Source organism: Triplophysa rosa, linkage group LG13, assembly GCF_024868665.1.
Source record: "Triplophysa rosa linkage group LG13, Trosa_1v2, whole genome shotgun sequence".
In the NCBI taxonomy this organism is placed as follows: Eukaryota; Metazoa; Chordata; class Actinopteri; order Cypriniformes; family Nemacheilidae; genus Triplophysa; species Triplophysa rosa.
This window is the reverse complement of record NC_079902.1, coordinates 20,814,106-20,832,366: the sequence shown is the minus strand read 5'-3', so window position 1 is coordinate 20,832,366 and position 18,261 is coordinate 20,814,106. Positions and strand designations below refer to the sequence as shown.

The 18,261-nt window shown below is 36.9% G+C and overlaps 1 protein-coding gene across 2 annotated transcripts in view; it reads left to right on the top strand.

Moving 5' to 3' along the window:
- Nucleotides 1-17,873, top strand: part of LOC130563521 (complexin-1) — a 36,331-nt gene extending 18,458 nt beyond the window's left edge. For both annotated transcript variants that reach the window (XM_057349100.1, XM_057349101.1), the window contains exons 3-4: nucleotides 11,438-11,613; nucleotides 14,153-17,873. In XM_057349100.1, the coding sequence (XP_057205083.1) occupies nucleotides 11,438-11,613; nucleotides 14,153-14,350 (374 nt within the window). In that variant the 3' untranslated portion in view covers nucleotides 14,351-17,873. The remainder of the gene's footprint in view (nucleotides 1-11,437; nucleotides 11,614-14,152) is intronic.
- The last annotated feature ends 388 nt before the right edge of the window (nucleotides 17,874-18,261 follow it).

Below are 18,261 nucleotides of genomic sequence, written 5' to 3'. Positions count from 1 at the left end.
ATTAACTGAAGGCAAACAAATTCCGTCACACACTGGCAGAGGGTAGGCGGAATGTAGGCTACATTTGAATAATGATGTTAGTTATCTTAGGGATCAGAATAGCTGTGAGATCAATGGGTGATTCACGCAGAATATAAAAAGGCATATTTAGAAGGCTAATACTTCATAATGCACGAGAGGAAAATGTTATTTCTCGGTGGTTGCTTTTTTAATGCTCGAGAGACAATAGCTTTGGCGGACACAGCTTCATATGTTGCGACAATAAGTAGCCTAAGCCATTTGCAGGTTGATGTCTCCAAAAGGGGGAAACCACTGGCGGTATCAAAACATTGCAGGGTTCTGAAAAACTCAACAAAGCAAACCGCATGAACAGCATAGCTCAGATAATTTGGCCTTAGAAGAATTTGAAAAGATATTACTTGAAATTCTAACTTTTGCTTACAAATGTATATTTACATATCTGAGCACAGTGTGAAACCTTCAGATGTCTTCTGAAACTGTAGAGGTGGCATATAGAAGGATACACTTTTATTCTGGGGAGTAAAATCTCATTTTGGTCTCCATTGAATCTCAATGCTGTCTAGGACACACAGCTAAGATATTAAAGTGATTTGCGATTTCTCTTTCTTACATGATGACAACCTGAGTCCTGCTATCAGCTTCTTGAGAGCTTCAGTGATTTGTCCTAATGGCCAATAATTGAGTGTGACCTTTCTCTCTGACCTTCAAGACAGTGGACCTTAAGACTGACCTTATTCAACCTATTCTGACATTTACCAGGCCTGAAGATCTAATGAGCTGTCAATCATTTTGTCTGAACACTCGCTTACGACTGTGTACACAATGTTACAAACAGAGCTTGTGCTAAATATTGCAAATTACATGGACTGTATGGGGTGCAAGGCTCCCTGTGGCCAGAGCCAACATAGTCATTAAGTGTGATTACAGAAAATGTTATTGTTGCAGAACGTCTAAACTAATAATTAAATAATGCTGTAAAAAGCTGAATTCTTAAATGATATTTTTGCCTATTGTTCCCATTTCTTTGCACATCAGCACCATCTTAAACTTCACTGTTGTCATGACAATCCACGCACATCTTTTCACATCGTTTTCTTGTCACCTCACCTGTGTATGAGAATTTAAAATAGCCATTTTTCACCAATTATAAATATTCATATTTTAGAAGCACAGTTGAATACATACGAATACAATCCAGTGTAAAAATAAAACTTAAAAAACCTGAAGGGGGAACACTGAGCAGAAAAAACTAAAGCAAGACCTCCACTCATGAGAAAAATCTGATTTTACTGAACGCCAATCAAAAGCGAACAGAAGCTGCTGATACAGTGCAAAGCTTAAATGATGTGAACTTACTGTAAATCTACTGTACTTGTATCATTTAAACTTTAAACACTTCAATTTAATAAGCTAAAGAAATGATATTGCCTGAAAGAAAATCACTAATCGATCTCTTTAAAAATGTATTTCTCCTGCACAGCTATGAAACAAACAAAAAATGTTTGCTTGCTTTTTTGCACCAACTTGGATTTGGTCCTAAGAAAAGACATTTTCTTTCTTCTATAAAAAAAACTTTCAGAAGAGATCTATACAATGACAAAAACTGCCATAAGTTTTGCCAATAAACAAATTTTACTGCGTGGCAACTTCATCTCACTTGTTTAATATATTCATCCTAAGGCATTTTTGGAAAATCATCTGAAACAAAACTGATACTCACTGCAATTTAAACATCAAATTCCAAAAAGTCTAATGAGCTATAATATCTAAGCATACTCAGAAGTATTGAACACAAAACAGAACAGACAATAACTCTCTAATGTTTTAAAATGAACACATCAACAGTTTTATCAAAATAAAGTTTTGTCATTAGGGAATGGGCAACGGTCAAACCTGTTATCTAGTTTAAAATATCCTATTGAAAAGAATTTTACTCTTAAATATCATGCAGCTCAACAAGCAACAGTCGCGCTCTATATATACAGCGTGTGCAGGAACAAATGGGGAAGAAGAAAGTGTGACGCACAGGTATGTGTTAATTTGTAAGTGTGAACGTATTTTCACAGTGTGTCAGGTGACAACACAACCCACCGAAAGATTACACACCCTGCCACAGCACAACACAAAAAATTCTTGTTTTGATAGTTCCGGCTTCTACTTCACGCTTTCTGAAAAGACAGCTAATTAAAGCTATGGCAAACATAAGAAGTGTAAAAGGAAAGTTGTAAAAAGCAACTCAGACGCGTTAGAGTTAACAGTATTAATACTAATTAGCCGGTCCAAAGAAAAGTCCTAAATGTGTGAGACAAGGACAATTAAGAGACCAAACAATGCAAACGTTAAGCGTGTAATTTGTTAGGGACTCTACACTCCGGTTAGCTGAATGCAAATGTGCAAATATGTTGCAATAGGTGTTAATAACCGGTTCAGTCTCGGCGACCCTGCCAAAGAAGCCTTTTTAATTGGCTGCCGAATCCACAATTAGTGGCGTGTGTAGCTGCACCTGATATGCAAATGAAATTAGGCTTATCTCATTATAGTTCATTTACATGGGCTTCTCAAAATTATAGAGTGAATATGCGAGTTAGACACTTTAATTACACCGTGTAAGCTATCTTATTAGTATTTTTTTCACGTTTGCAGAAGATGAAACTAATTGCTTAGTAAAAATATGCATAACTTTGTTATTGACATTTCTGTGGCTTATAAAACTCAACCATCAGTTACTGGGAATTGTCATTTATCACTTGTTAGATTCACATGTTCAGTGATATTAAAGGAATAGTTCACCCAAAAAATCACCCTCAATGTTTGTAAGCAAACAGTTCTGTGGCCCCATTGACTACCATAGTAGAAAACATTACAATGTTTGTCAATAGTGCCCAGAACTGTTTTGCTTTTCTACATTCTTCTAAATATCTTCTTTTGTGTTCAACAGAACAAAGACATTTATTAAGCATTTTTCCTACTTTGGTAGTCAATGGTTGCCAAGAACTGTTTGGTTACAAGCATTCTTCCAAATATCTTTCTTTGTGTTCATCAAAGAAATTTGTACAGATTTGGGACAATTTAAGAGTGAGTAAATGAAGACAGATTTTTTATTTTTGGGTGAACTGTTCCTTTATTGGTTTACAAATAAGCATTTACATTTAAAGACGATAGTGTCAATAAGGTTTCATAAAATCAATAAATGTTGTTTATTTTTAATCAAAAAAGTTTAACATTGCAGCTTCAAATATATCCATTTCTTGAGTTAAACCGGTGAAGTGATATTCTGTCTGCCTGCAGTTCACATGTTAATACAGAAGCAAAGCTTGCATGCGATTAAAAAATATACGAAAATGCTCAAGGTCACAAGTGACGGCAACATAAAAGGAACGGCTTAATTAAACAGCTCTACGTGCATTTGGTGTATCCAAGGCAACATATCGACATTAGAGGTATTTTCATTGTTTTCTTTTGTAAACACGAATGTGGGCGACGTCTTATAACTTTATTATTTTTTTAATGAAAATCTTTCTTTTAAAGTCTGGAAGTTCGAAGCAACGTGACTGCTGTTAGGTGACGAATGTGCTTCTAAACATCCAGGTGCGAGCTCTAGTTTTACAACTCCTCATGAGTGAAACGTACACAAAATACAAATTCATAAAGTCTTTCATTGTGACTTTCCAGACCTGGAGACTTAATTTTTCTTTTCCTTCATCTCGCTCGGCACTCGTTTCTGGGAGCCTATTTCTCATCATCTATTTGAACAGAGCAGCAAAAAAGCGGACTATTTTTACCCTTTTGACTCTAAAATAACCATACGCCAGCTTTGGGATATTCCCGGGCGCAGGATACCGGAATGGAAGTGTCTTTGAGCTGCTTGGTAATTGGTATGCAAGGTTACTACACTTGATTTTATTACACAAGCTTAGCCCTCAAAAGAATCTTCAAAGTAAGAAGAAAACGAGCTCCAATGATCAGACCTTCATTACAGAGACAAACTACTATCTCTAAACGCTTCATCTAAAGATTAAATATCCAGAGGACGCCGTTACCGAAAAGCCATTCTCTCACACTTCTCTCATTTTCATTTCCACCACAAGCCTTTTTCATGGCACAATCATCTACAACCTGAAAGGCAGTAAGTGGGAGACCGTGACAGCACTTTGAATTTAGCTAAAAAAATCCTTTCCCCCAGGTTCAGATTGTGTGGAGTGGGTTCTGTCTGTTTTCTCAGAATTGCGGGACGACGCAGTCTTGCTCTTCTGCCACAACTCTGTACCCAGCAAGATGAAAGTAATAAGCTGTGAGAGACGACTGTGGACTTGCACGATTTCTGGCAGCCCACCAAGATCAGCATGCCGAGCAACCCAATACTGCATCACTTCAGACTAGAGATGTGGAGTCAAGATACACAATAAAAACAATACATTTTGTGTGTGAATCTCGAGAGATGGTCTTCAGTTGTGAATCAGACAAGTCAAGATGTGCTGTGAGCTGTTAAAACCAAAATAGATGGTGGTCTTTCCGGTAAAATGTCCTAGACCAGTGATGGATCAGCCCAGACCCACACCATCAGTCCCATTTGCTGGCTCTTCGCGCTCTGTTTCGGGAAGATAGTGGCGGAGAATGGGTGATAAAAGCCTTTCGTGATGGGTGTCAGGAGTTCTTCGACTATCTGCTCTCGGGAGATTTAGGAGATACACCTCACTTCCTATAAACCCCCAACCTCTTCTCATTAGAACACAGTATGCTAGCCAAATACTTCCATTTTGGCTCCAGGCTTTTGCGCACTTTGTTCTTTTGACCTTGACTGAAAGGCACTTATATATCATATTGATGAGGGCTTTGTTCGTTGCACCTGTGCTTCATCAATACTGCATACACAGTAAAAAAAAAATGACCCAGTGTGCTACAAAACAAGAGTGAATACAAATCTGAACGATCAAAGCCTTAACAAATATAATGATTGTTAGCTATATAGATTTCTTATTTCAAAGATTTTGTTACATAACACACAGAAAACAACAAGCAAATCCCACATGCACCCTAAATCAGTGGTTCCCAAACTTTTTCGTTGTAAGGCCCCCTTTGTGTTAAGTGCATCGCTTTGCGGCCCCCCATATAAAGACGTATAATCTTAAACTTAGAATTTTAATTAAACCAAAAACATTCAGTTATACAATGCTGGAACCTCAATTCTTTTGGTTGGGGGTGTCATTTTTCTGATGTTTGATTGCATAAAATCTATGATAAATTTCTATATTTCATAAAATGCCACAAAATCTGTGGCACCCAGGATCCATCTTGGGGCCCCCCAGGGGGCCACGGCCCCCAGTTTGAGAACCACTGCCCTAAATAGTCATCCTAGCCCAAAAGTAATATGGATTAAATAGATCCAAATAATTAGAAAAAATACTATTAAAAATACATTTAAGTTAGCAAATCAGACAAAATTGTATCAATGTATTAACTGAATTAATATTTTAAAGGTAATCTGGGTATTTCCTCAACATCTAAATATCTTCTCCTTACCCAGCTAAACAGAAAATTACGATGGCACGATATTAAGTCTCATGAAATAAATCATAATTACATTGTGATGGGTGAAAGGCGTGCTTACTGTAAACATGTGGACAGTGGAAGGGTTCCATATTCGTTATGCAGAGTAGCATTATGTGAGTGATGGTGTTTGTGGATGTCTCACGGGGAATGTTGTCTCATGTCTTCTGTTGGTGGAGGTTAATGTCTCTGCGGGGTTAGGGGAGGGGGGGGGGGCTGGCAGGTGCAAGATAAAGACAGATGGAGCAAAAAAGGAACGCTGAGTCCTTGAGCTCTCTCCACATGCTTGGGCTCCACAGGGGACTCGGTCACCCTTCTCACAGTCCTTCAGTGTATATGACATCCAAACACTCAGACACACTCTCAAGAACTTAAGTTGAACTATTTTTACTATAAAAGCCAAAATGCACAAAAAGCTGGACTTGCTTGTTTTAAATGTAAGTTAAAGTAGTAGGTAAATAATGACGCTAATATTCAAGTTCAAGAAAACATACAAAATGATAAAACAAACCTTGCATGGACGGTTACAGTAATCCACTTTGGCCAAAAGTGACATCATAGCTATTTAATACAACAACAGCATTAAGTGAGAAATACCCAGTCTCACTATATGCTGTACCGTCACACCGCCCAGCCTTATGGGCATTGACAGTTGTTTTCTATGTCAAACACTTTTAAACACAGTCGGGTAAAAAGTGGCACATTTTGTTCTCATCTGCCCACGTTTCGTCTCACAGAGCAGACAGACACAAAAACACACTGTCAGCTACACAAAGCTATGAGTATTTGCCACCGGTCAAGTATGCTTCTTCATAATTTTCCGCTACAATATACTTCAGCACACTCTTTTCTTCATGCAACATAAGTCACATTTCAGCCCACATGTGACAGAGCCATTAAATAAAGCAGCACTTCAGAGTTGTGTCGGCTGCTATGACACAATGACCCCCTTTATAACTTTAGTGTGGTTAACTCTGAAGTCCACAGACCGTCTACTGAAAAGTTTTCTAATCTGATATCTAATCTGTTTCCTAATTTTTGAAAAAAATTAACATTTCAATTTGAGGATTTAGCCATTTTTTCCTGTCTGCTTTCTTTATAGTACTTACAAAACCTGCTGAGATATTATTTAAAGTCCCCTTGAATTGGAAGTTGCGATCGTTTTTACTTTCGTATTCTGACACATTGATAAGCTATTTACTAGTATAAACGCTGCAATATTTCATGAAAAAATAAGAATTGTAATTTTAATTTTCAATTTAAATTATTTTTTCTATCACTTCCGATAATCCAGCTCTTAGATTTACGTAAATCTGTATGTCAATCAGCCGGCTCTTGTTGTCCCTTACTGATATCATTTTTTATTTTTTATGTACATTTTTGCACATTGTGAAAGGCGCCACAAAAACAACTGAACAGTTTAATTGGATAGAGATTTTGTGGTTGTGGAGCCAAAATTTTATATTTGGCCATGTTGTGTTTAAAATATAAGTTACTGAAGTAGCATTTTTGTAGCTCAACTGATAAAACATGGTGCTAGCAATACAAGAATCATAGAAAAGATACATAAAGACACAAAAAAATAAATCTATCTTTTTATGTATTGCGCTAGCTATGTAAGACTATGAAGAGATCTACATCAGCTATCGCTACACAGCACAGAGTTTTATGAGCGCCGCTGTCTCACACGGCGGCACACCGACTTTGTCACAATCAGATGAGCTAATTAGCCTCAGGAGCACAGATTAACAGTGCATGAGGAACTGAAACCAGAGCCAGTGCCATGCAAGAGAAAACAGCTCTAATTAAAAAACAGACAAGAAAAACACTACAGTTCAAACGGCAGAGCAGAGCGACAGCTTTCGCATGTGATCTTCAAAAACTTTGCTTTTAAAGAAAGCTGAAAAATTGCTTAAAATTAATTGGCACTGCATGAGTTGATGCAGTTATTCATGTTTGAAAGTTTCCCGTTCAATAGTATACTGTATATATATATATTTTGTTTAGGCCGGAATCGTGGACTGACATGCTTTACAAAACCCTAATTTCCTATTTCATATTCGACTATACCCAAGTCAACAAGAAATAAAAAAAAGAAAAACTGGAAAAACTTCTTTCTTCTTTTCTGATGATGTCACCAAGCTCTTTTATTTTTTTATAACCCCTGACCGCCAACCACTTGTGATTTAGAAATGCCTCAAAAAAAATCATTTGGTCAGAATATTTCATACATTTCATATGTTCACTTTCAAATAAGCTCATTTTGTGTTCACACAAACCTCAAATATCATCCATAACTATTCATTCCTGATGTAAATACATACACCATGCGAAACGTTTCAAAAGAGCGAAATACATTTTCCGGTGCAGCGCTATTTGTATCTTTGAGATGTTCCTCTAGCCAAAGAAAATATTCTTGGAGAATACACTCCAGCTACTCTCATTTCAAATCTTGAGTTTGCTAAAGCTATTCAGTGCGGAGATATTCTCAACACTCCAAAAGAGTGGTAATTCAGAACGACAGCTCTCTACGAAATCTCTCCGTTTCAGCAAGATTTCAGTTATGTCAGCTAAATCTGTCCCTGGATGCCTTAGTGGGTAGTTTTCAGTTCAAATGCCTTCAAGACAATCCCTTGTAATCCTTAAATTAACCTTCTAGAATTCAAAGGAATCTATATTTTTATAGGCCTACAGTCCATGTGGGCAAGCTGTTTACACCATAACAATACTGACTCTTAGTCGCATATTCATTGTCTAAACTGTTACAAGTGGGATATAAATGATCACTTTTTACACACATACAGCCAACTGCAAGTACCAACCACAAATTTTTTATATAGGCAGCAGATGGCCATATTTTCACAACCTCTCTCCAGAGCACAAAACCTGCTCAACAACGCAGATATGATGAGAAAAAAACATCACAGGCTCATAAATAAGTAATAAATCTTTAAATCTGAAATGTCAATACACATCTCTGCTGTCAGAGAGGCCCAGCCCTCATTAAAATCAATTTCTAGACAGCGGGAAATGTGAGACCATGTGTCACGCAGGCTGAACGCAGACCTCACGGGCTGGTGGCCGATGGCATTGTGCCGCTCTCAACTGCTGATCCGAGAGTAACAAAACTCTTGGACTGAAAGCAGAACCCTTCATGCATTTACATGCTGTTCTGTCTCCCAGCACAAACCTACGTGACATGAATACATATTGCATGAACTTGGATAACTTCGGTTCTGCCAAGTAAACCCAACACAGACACAAAGGTTATGGGAGGACAGCAAGTACTGTAGACTTTTGAATATGTCAATAACTTCAAATGAAAAGTAGCTAAGGTATTAAACTGATACAGACGTTAATACATTTTATGCACTATTAAGAAAAACGGAGCATCCAAAAATCTCATACTTCATTTTTAAAGGGGGAAAACAGTGTCTTTAAAGAACATTTGGCCATCTGCTTTCTATTTATGTTTTTTTTCAGCAGATGTTCCCTTACGAAAATTAACCATGTTTTTTTTTTTTGTGGTACAAGCGTAGTAACCATGCTTTTTTGGTGCATTGATTACTTGGGGCAAAACCATGATTTTACTACAGTTACCATCGTTTACTATGTTTTTTACAAAAACATGGTTTTCAAATCATGGTTATTTTGTGATAACCGTTGTTTTACTACAGTAACCATGTTTTTTTGTTTTTAACTGTAGTAAAACCATGGTATATTTTTGTAAGATTTTTTTCAAAAACACTAAATGAAAAGTGCCACAGAGTTTTGGGAAAAGCTTGCTTTGTAGGCATCACAACATAAACATAAACAAAACACAACGCAAACAGGAACGTTTTGTAGCACATTAGCATAAAGTATCAAGCACTCACCTAATTTAATGAATTATTTTGTCATTTACTGTATAACAAGAAACTAATGTACCTTTACAGTCCTCTTAAGGCATGTCAACTCACTCATCTTGATAACTCCTACATGAGACTATGTAACTCCACAGATAAACTCAAGTTTCAAACAAAAGACGCGTAGCTGGGCTTAAACTTGAACTCAAAATCTAGTGCTTTCGACGTCATGCAGGGTCGCGCAGACTGATCGGCGCATGACAATAAAGTAGGGCAATTCGCATTCTGAACTACAGCTACAAAAAACATTTTGATCTACAAGATGAACACGACACGTAAAACCGCAAGTGAGTATAATGCGTTTGAAAATAAGTGTGAGTAGTTGCTCCTACAGCTCCATGTCCGAGTCATTTCCGCGAATTGGTTTTCTCAATGCACAGTCCACATGAATTGTGGTTCACTAACGAACCGCTCAATCTGATTAGCGAACGAACCATTCGGACAGATTTGCATAGAAGTTCGATTGATTCAAACGAACCGACGCAAAGGATCACACATTCGGATTTAAAGTCACCATGCAATCAAACATGAAAATTCGAAGTGTTTTACACAGTGTTGCAGTGATTATTGTAAATGATAATTAATTAATTTGCACTTGTAATCTTTAATCAAAAACATTAAGCTCCTCTCCCCCTCTCAACAACAACTCTTCACCACATGACGTCAGCAACAAAAAAGAGGTAGGACTATACTGACTGACTGTCCAATGGCCAGGCATTTTTAGCTCTCCCCTCCAGGTCCAACTTACTACAAACCAATCAAAAAGGGAAGGGCAAAATAAAGCCCCGCCCTACATTTTTTTTCTAATTTCAGAAGCCGTTTCACTCGGATACACATCACGATATGAAAAAGAAGTCAATCGCACCTTCCGTTTCATGGTGACTTTAAAACCTGCAATATTAATGCACATATAAAACGAATTGTTCGTTGATTCTTTATCGGAAACTCGACTCTGAGACTCGGATTCAAAACAAATGACTTGATTTCAAATCGTAAACAGCTGAATAATTCACACTTCACTTGTACTCGAAATGAGAGAAATCATGAATAATGCAAGTCGCTATGATTTTTAAATGCATTCATAATGAACATTTTAGGACATATATGTGGACTGCATGGGACGTATGGAGATATCACTTAGTCCGAGTCATTTCTGCGTATCATTTGAACAAGGTCGCCAAAAATATAGCATTGTGTCGACTGCTTTTCTGACAACATTATTTATTTAAGTTACTTCGATATTGTTTATTTTAAAAATGTGAGAAATATTGCTAAAAAATAGGTTGGATTTAACGAGACTCATGATTGACATCACTTAGACTCCACCTGAAAAAAACCTCTGTATTTTACAGACTGGTGCAGTAAATGCTTGTCTGTTCTCCCTAAACATTCTCTATATCGGCTACTGTTCAGTTTGTATTATCTTTAAGAAATATCAGTAGTTGGCTGCTCCTAAAGTGTTATTCTGGGTACTTTTCTATTCCAAAGAATAATTATCCCCTCATTAACAAACGTAATCCTGCCTCAACCAAACATCACAACATGTTGCATAAATACGGTTTGATTAACAGTGGAGAGATAGAAAATCTCACATATTCGCAATGTGGATTGTTAACAATCGACTGTATGATTGATGAACAGACGCAGATACAATCAGAACTTATTATCTGGTGTCAAAATCCCTCAATTCTCATGGCCCTAATGGAGCCCCTTTGTGGTAATGTTCTGACCCATTGTCCTCATCGTGGTGCCTGTCCTACTTACATCCGACTCACAAAGAGAGCAGTCGCCATTGAGGGCATTTATAAAAGAAACTGGATGACAGACCGATCGACCTTGTGCTAGAGGTCATCCTCAAAATGGAGCCTTTCTTGCAGTTCACGGATTCTGTTGAGTGATTTTCTGTTCCTTTTCTTTCTTTCTCTCTCTCTCTCTCTCTCTCTCTCTCTCTCTCTCTCTCAAAGGGGCGACCAAAGACATGGGCAAAATGCTGGGGGGCGAGGAGGAAAAGGACCCTGATGCCGATAGGAAGGAGGAAGAAAGACAGGAAGCCCTCAGGCAACAAGAAGAAGAGAGGAAGGCGAAGTATTCAAAAATGGAAGCAGAAAGAGAATCGGTTCGACAGGGCATCAGGGACAAGGTAAATTTCATTTAATACCATGAAATAGTCATTTACAATAATGACAGTTAGGATGTGCAAATGACCCTAGGGCACATATTTTCATACATTTAGATTGACGCAGGTGTGTACAATGTCATAGTATAGACATCTTAATGTTGAACCCTTGAAACATAAACAAAAACATATCATTATCATTCTTTAATTTAACACAAGTAACACATTTACCTAAATTGACATTATAATGTTTTTATAATGATCTGTGTGATTTTAAAATTATGCTCACAGCGAACAAAAACACAAAATAAGTGATGCAGAAATTATTGTTATACAATGACTTTGGCATTTCATACTTGTTGAGCGTCAATGAGTCATACAAATGTATGCAAATGAATTTTATTAGTCAGACTATTTGGATTTTACGCATGCATACTGTTGGTGTATGTACTACATACAAATATCTGCAAATATAAATAATTTTGCTAATGAATTTAGGTACATTATTAAAACATGATGTACTGGCATAGGGGATTTAAGGTCAACAACAATCACATTAATACAAAACGTGAGAGGTATTGTAGGGTTTTTTTCTTAATGCGTTGGACTTTTTTTGTGGTAGACTGCATGTTACTTTGTGGGAAGTTTCAGTTGAGTGGTATTTTGTGCAGTGGGATGGATGGGCCCTAAGGGGCATGCTGTGAACCAGAGGAACTGGAAAAATAGCAGTCCAACTCTGGCAAGCATTCTATTAAAGAGACTGTGGAGAAACAGTCTGTCTTTTGCTGATACAGACACATGGCTGCTTTTCTGCTAAATAATATATAAAAGTATATGGAATAATTTAACCCTTTAGTTTGTGTCACATTTTATCATAGTTTTAGGATGTTTAGTTTAATATCATATTATATAAACAACTTAGAATGTCATTGAGTACAGTGGATAGTCCACCCATAAACGGAAAACAACTTCTTAGGCATCCTAAAATGTTGCTCTTGAATCAAACTTCGAAACCCAAAATGAAATCGTTTAAATATGACATTAAATGACATTCAAGTCTGCACTAAAATAATTCTTCTTTGCAGGCCTGGCATTCATAAGTTCATCACGATAATTTACTCTGGGCCTCTGAGACTCACAGATTGTCTGCATGGCTTCACAAAATGGTGGCTGATCTACTGCGAGCTTACTCGGTTTGACTAAAACAGATACATTTATGCAAAGCCATGTTGAGAGGATAGGAGGCCAAAGAAAGCATGTCTCTCTTCCCATAAGCCTTCTCCCCACGAGTCTAATTTTCCACAAGGATTAAGGACGAATCTCCACATTCAGTTAAAACGTGACTGAAATACTGAGAAAAGTTCTATGGTTCGCCAGCTGAACTTCAGGGCTTGCCAAGCACTCTCTTCAAGTATTTCTCAGACTAAGCTGCGTTAATAAGAGGCCACAAGTACATAAGTGACAAAATGACAGTCCCAGTGGATGGTTTCAGAAAAGCAAGAAAATATGTGAGCCGAATATGTGAGCAATTTGGTGTTTTTTCCATTTGGTCCATTTTAAATTCATTGCGTAACATTTTGTCTGTCATTTTGTTCATCATAGCAAATGTATAGTATAATGCAAGTAGTATATACACACACACACAAACATATACTGTATATATATATTAGTATATAGTACTGTATACAAATGCATAGTATGATGCAATGTAAGTTGCTTTATAAAAGCATCTGCCATATGCATAAATGTACATTTAAATTAAGCAACAGTGACAAAAAAAGCACATGCAGAAATAAACAGTGCTATCATTCATTGTTTGTAAATTCTATTTACTACAGTATAAGTTTAAACACTATAAAGCATGTAAAACAACAAGATTAATACTGTGTCGTGCAAGGACTCTTTTGCTTAATTTTGTAGGTGAATCTTTAAGAAAAATTGCAGTGCTGTATGTGTCCAAAGGGGTAGAGAAGTAGATTTAACAAGCTGTCATTTTAGCGTCAGACCCTTTGGGGGTGAAACAGAACAAATGGACCATTTGTCATCTAAGCACTTCTCTAATGAAGTGGATTTCTCTGCCAATATTCGGAACGATATTTTAAATTAGCACATTTATTTGCAAATGAGAAAGTGTCTGTGATCTGCGAATCATTAAGCTTACTGTCAGAATCAAATAATTATACAGACTTGCCAAGTGGCAGGCTGCCAAACTTTAACCAAAGGGACATAGTGAACGCCGTCCAATTTGAACGATCCCCAAATGAACATCCAGGTTACGAGGCAATCTAGAATCGAGGGTAGTCGAAACTCTCCCATGCTCATCCATCTGTACTCTAATCAAGAGGATACGGACCATTGTCAGGGTGGACGTAGTATTCAATTTGACAACAAGCCTATTAGTAAAAGAAATATACAGTAGTCAGGTTGCACTGTTGCGATGTGCATTAACTTATCAAGCAGAGGGATGCTTTTACTTTTCTTAGCACTCAGACTTTTAATTGACAAATAACAAAAGGTCACATTCTACAAAAAAAGCCTGACATTATGTTGTTTTACTTTTCAGTATGGCATCAAGAAGAAGGAGGAGAAAGAGGCAGAGGCCCAGGCAGCCATGGAGCAGGCGTCCGAAGGCAGTTTGACCCGTCCCAAGAAAGCAATCCCAGCCGGCTGTGGAGATGAGGAAGAGGAGGAGGAAAGCATCGTGGATACAGTCATGAAGTTCCTGCCGGGACCACTTCAAGATATGTTTAATAAAAAGTAACATTTGTCACAACGAGTCGTCGCTTTACCGAAACCATGTCATGAAATCCACCTTCTCTTCCCCTTTCTCGCATTTGTTCTAAGATCTCTGGACTCGACTCGTGTGCCGTAACATCGTCTTTAACTGAGGGGTTGAAAAAATGAAGAAAAACGTGTGCACTAGAAATGTTGCATATGCATGTCTACTGCACATTGGTTCTCTGTTTAAAGACAAGTTTAACGCCCCATGAGTCCAGACCTTGGAGCAAATATCCTCCATGCTTCATTGATTTTGTTTGTAAATAGCAAACTAAAAAGCTGTATGTGAATACAGATAGATAGATATATATCGATATATATCGATATGCACATATATATAGATAAATAAAGAAATAGAAATAAACAATGACAAAGAGTAAAAGCCATAATTTTATCCTGGAGAGATCTCTCCAGATCATATCATATTTTGATTGTTGCTCTGTTATAGAGTTTTATTGATAAATCCACGTGGTATACCTATAAAACAGTCTTTGCGACGTTTCATGTGACGTTCATTCATCAAACTGGCCTACAAGCTTTCAGCCATCGTGAGTTGTAACAAGATTAATTTGACTCAAAACTGTACTACGAAAGAGAACGTAACATTATCACACATTGCTTTGCTTTTTTCTCTAAGCATGCTAACAATACAGTATTTTGTTTATCAGTACGCTCACTGTATCCCATTTCATTGGACGTTTCAGGTGAAACACACTGAAAATCGAGGCAATAACTCTGGGTTTGGATTTTGTTGTCCGACAGACAAGTTAAACAGCATATTGGTCTATACGCGTCTCTGTAGTTCTTCCTAAAATACAAACTCTACGTCCCTCATTATGTTGTTACGCACATACTGTACATACCAGACTTTAACAGACTCCGGATTTGATCGATTAATATGGAATCGGATACATTAGCTAACTGGGCCGAAGCAAGATGTAAACCGTAGAGCACGATGTTACTATGAATTGACTTGCGTTTACGGTAATGCAGAATGTTAGGGGTGACATTGATCACGTACAACCACAATTGGATCAATAGGGCTATATATAAATTTCATCTTCACTGCTGTACAGTAAATCTAGTTATTTTGTGTCTACATTTATTTACGTTAGCTCTCACAATGAGGTTGTGAGCACATGTTACGTAAACAGACAGTGACAATGGTGCAATATTCGTTTCTGAATGAAGATGTCCTGTGTCAGTTGAAGATGGGCAACTGAACCCAGATCAGCAATAACAGACAATCTTCATGACTATATGTTCATCTTATTTGCTAGAGAATGTTTGTGTGCAAACGCGGTGTTGTCTTAGTTTCAGTCCAAGAAAATGCTACTGAGCTTAGTAAAAGAAGAGAAGAATGTTGCAGGATTTCTTACTGCTGGTCACTTGAAATTATTTTTTAGAATGTGATGCTGCTTCGCTACATATTAATTTGTTTACAAGAACTGTCAAAGTTAACACGTTAAGGTGTGTGATAATGTTTATCAGATGTGTTTTTAGCACAGGTGAAACCAGTACAGAATGCTGTTGCGTATGTTGCGAAATTATGAGCGCCATCCACATAAAATGCAGAACCTAAAAATACACACAGGCCTGTTATTTAGTTTTGCTAATGTATGTGTTAATGAGTTAAATATAAAAAATGTTCCAATTGATAACTATTAAATAACATTTCATAGCTCTAGTATGCTTGCTTATCTCTAGTTTATGTATGAAGCTGTTTCTTGATTCTAGCATCGATAAGATGGAAAACAAATTGTATGAAATCCTCATTCATGAGAAAATCAAATTAGAAAGAATCAGATCGTATCACCATTGTTTCCTTTTTGACTAAGAAAAAAAATTGTTTGCGAAAAATGTTTGCGTGCTTTGATAAGGATGGTTGTAATTGAACTGCGTCCAACTTTTATGTCCTGCTACTGTAAATTATTACAACACTCACAGGTCATAAGTCTGATCATCAAGGTGTGTAAACGTCACAGGCAAATTTTACGATGCGGAAAAATAGGAATTGGAATTGGAAATAGGAATTTGTATAATGCTGCCATTGTATTGCTTTGAACATACCAGATATTCCAGACATTCCATCTTGTCCATGCCATGCTGAAGAATCATGTGGCTTATACCGCATATATATGAATATGAATGAAAAATGTATTCAGAGTCTCTAGAAAGCATTAAATAAGCTGTGTTCCGAGATACAACTTTCAGTTTAGTTTATAGCACACAGTCAAAGTGATGTCATAGCTATCTGTCCTGCCAGCCACATACCACAAGCAACAAGACATTCGATATTTATTCATGTTTGTGATATAAATGTGCTTGCAGATACAAAGTGTGTCCTTCTACAGCTGAACAAACTAGCCAGTTGCTAAGAAATTTATGAGAAATTGAATTAGCTATCAATCATCCTGGAATGTGTTTCAGAACTTACTGCCAATGTAGTTACTATTTCTGTGTTCATATGGCAACAACGTGACTTGTACCACTTTTGGATAAAAAATCACATACAAGAGTTTTTACAAAGAAGAGTTTTACAAAAGACTCAACGTGTACTTTACAACAGATAGACGCCATTTTTTGAGCACAAAATATGTAGTTTAATGATTTTTATATGCGATAATCGACTGCCCTCGGTTTCCTCTATCTCATAGTGTCGACTATGTGATGTGGTGAATTTTCATTGGCTGCACTATCAATTAAAAACTGCCCGAAGTCCATGATATTACCCATCCAATCATCGCTTATGTTTTTATTAAACCAAAGAGTGTTTGTATTGTGAGAATGCCTTTAAAATGTTTTTTTAAAATTATTTTTTAGATATTCTGCTCCTATTTTGACATCATTGAAGGTTTTGTCATTGATCTAAATGAGATCCCTAAAACAACAAATTTTTCACAAAAAAAAAGATTTTATCAACTACTAAAATACATTTTGTTTACAAACAATACTCTGTAACAGAAAACAAATTACAACACCATCACTTTCTGATACAGAACAGCTCTAACTATTTCTTTAACTCGATTTCATTCCACATTCACTCAATGTCACTTTCTCTCTCAGACGCTAATGATGATACTGCCTAACACAGTAATGTTATAATACTATTCCATTGTTGTTATCTGAATGTAAGTGTCTGTTGTTCTATTGCATCGTCCTACGCGGTTTCCTCTGTGTTGCAAAGATATCTGGTTGTGATTTTCTGTCTGTAATCTGTTCCTGTCTCCTGGTGGTTGTATTTTGAGAAAAAAATGTTTCTTATTTGGTGTATTTTTTTAAGTCACTGTAAATTCTCTCGCCCCCCTCTCTCTTCGTTGATGAATTGTATGCATGCATATGTGCACTGTACGTGAGGTTGTAACTGGTATTTCTGTGTGTCCTCTGTGTTTACCGAGCGCTTCACCTGTTGGCCTCACTGCATGCCGTTATTGACAGATTTTAGACTGTATACATTCCTGCCAAATGGAATCACCACACACGGATAATAAAGTGATTTCATATCAGTTTTTTATGGTTGTGTGTTTCTGCTTTCTGAAAATCTCTCACCATGTATTAGGTTGAAAAGAAGGAACAACATTTTAATAAGATTTGTGTGTGGGTCTGTAAACATCCAATATGTGGATCCAAAACTGTCATGTATCACATGTGCATTTTTCCTTTCTTGTTTCACATTCTTTAAAGGCTGTTCTACATTTTCCGACACATTTGAAAATTCAATAAATTCAATAAACATGAAAGGGCTCTGAACAAATTAATCTGTCTCATTCAAAGAAGAATTGGATCCTCTTTTCAAAAAGATTAAACTGGTTATACCATAAAAAGTATTAAAGGGCTGCCAAAAACATCAGGGGGCTTTCTTCACAAAGTTTGTTTTCCACAACCACAGATGTG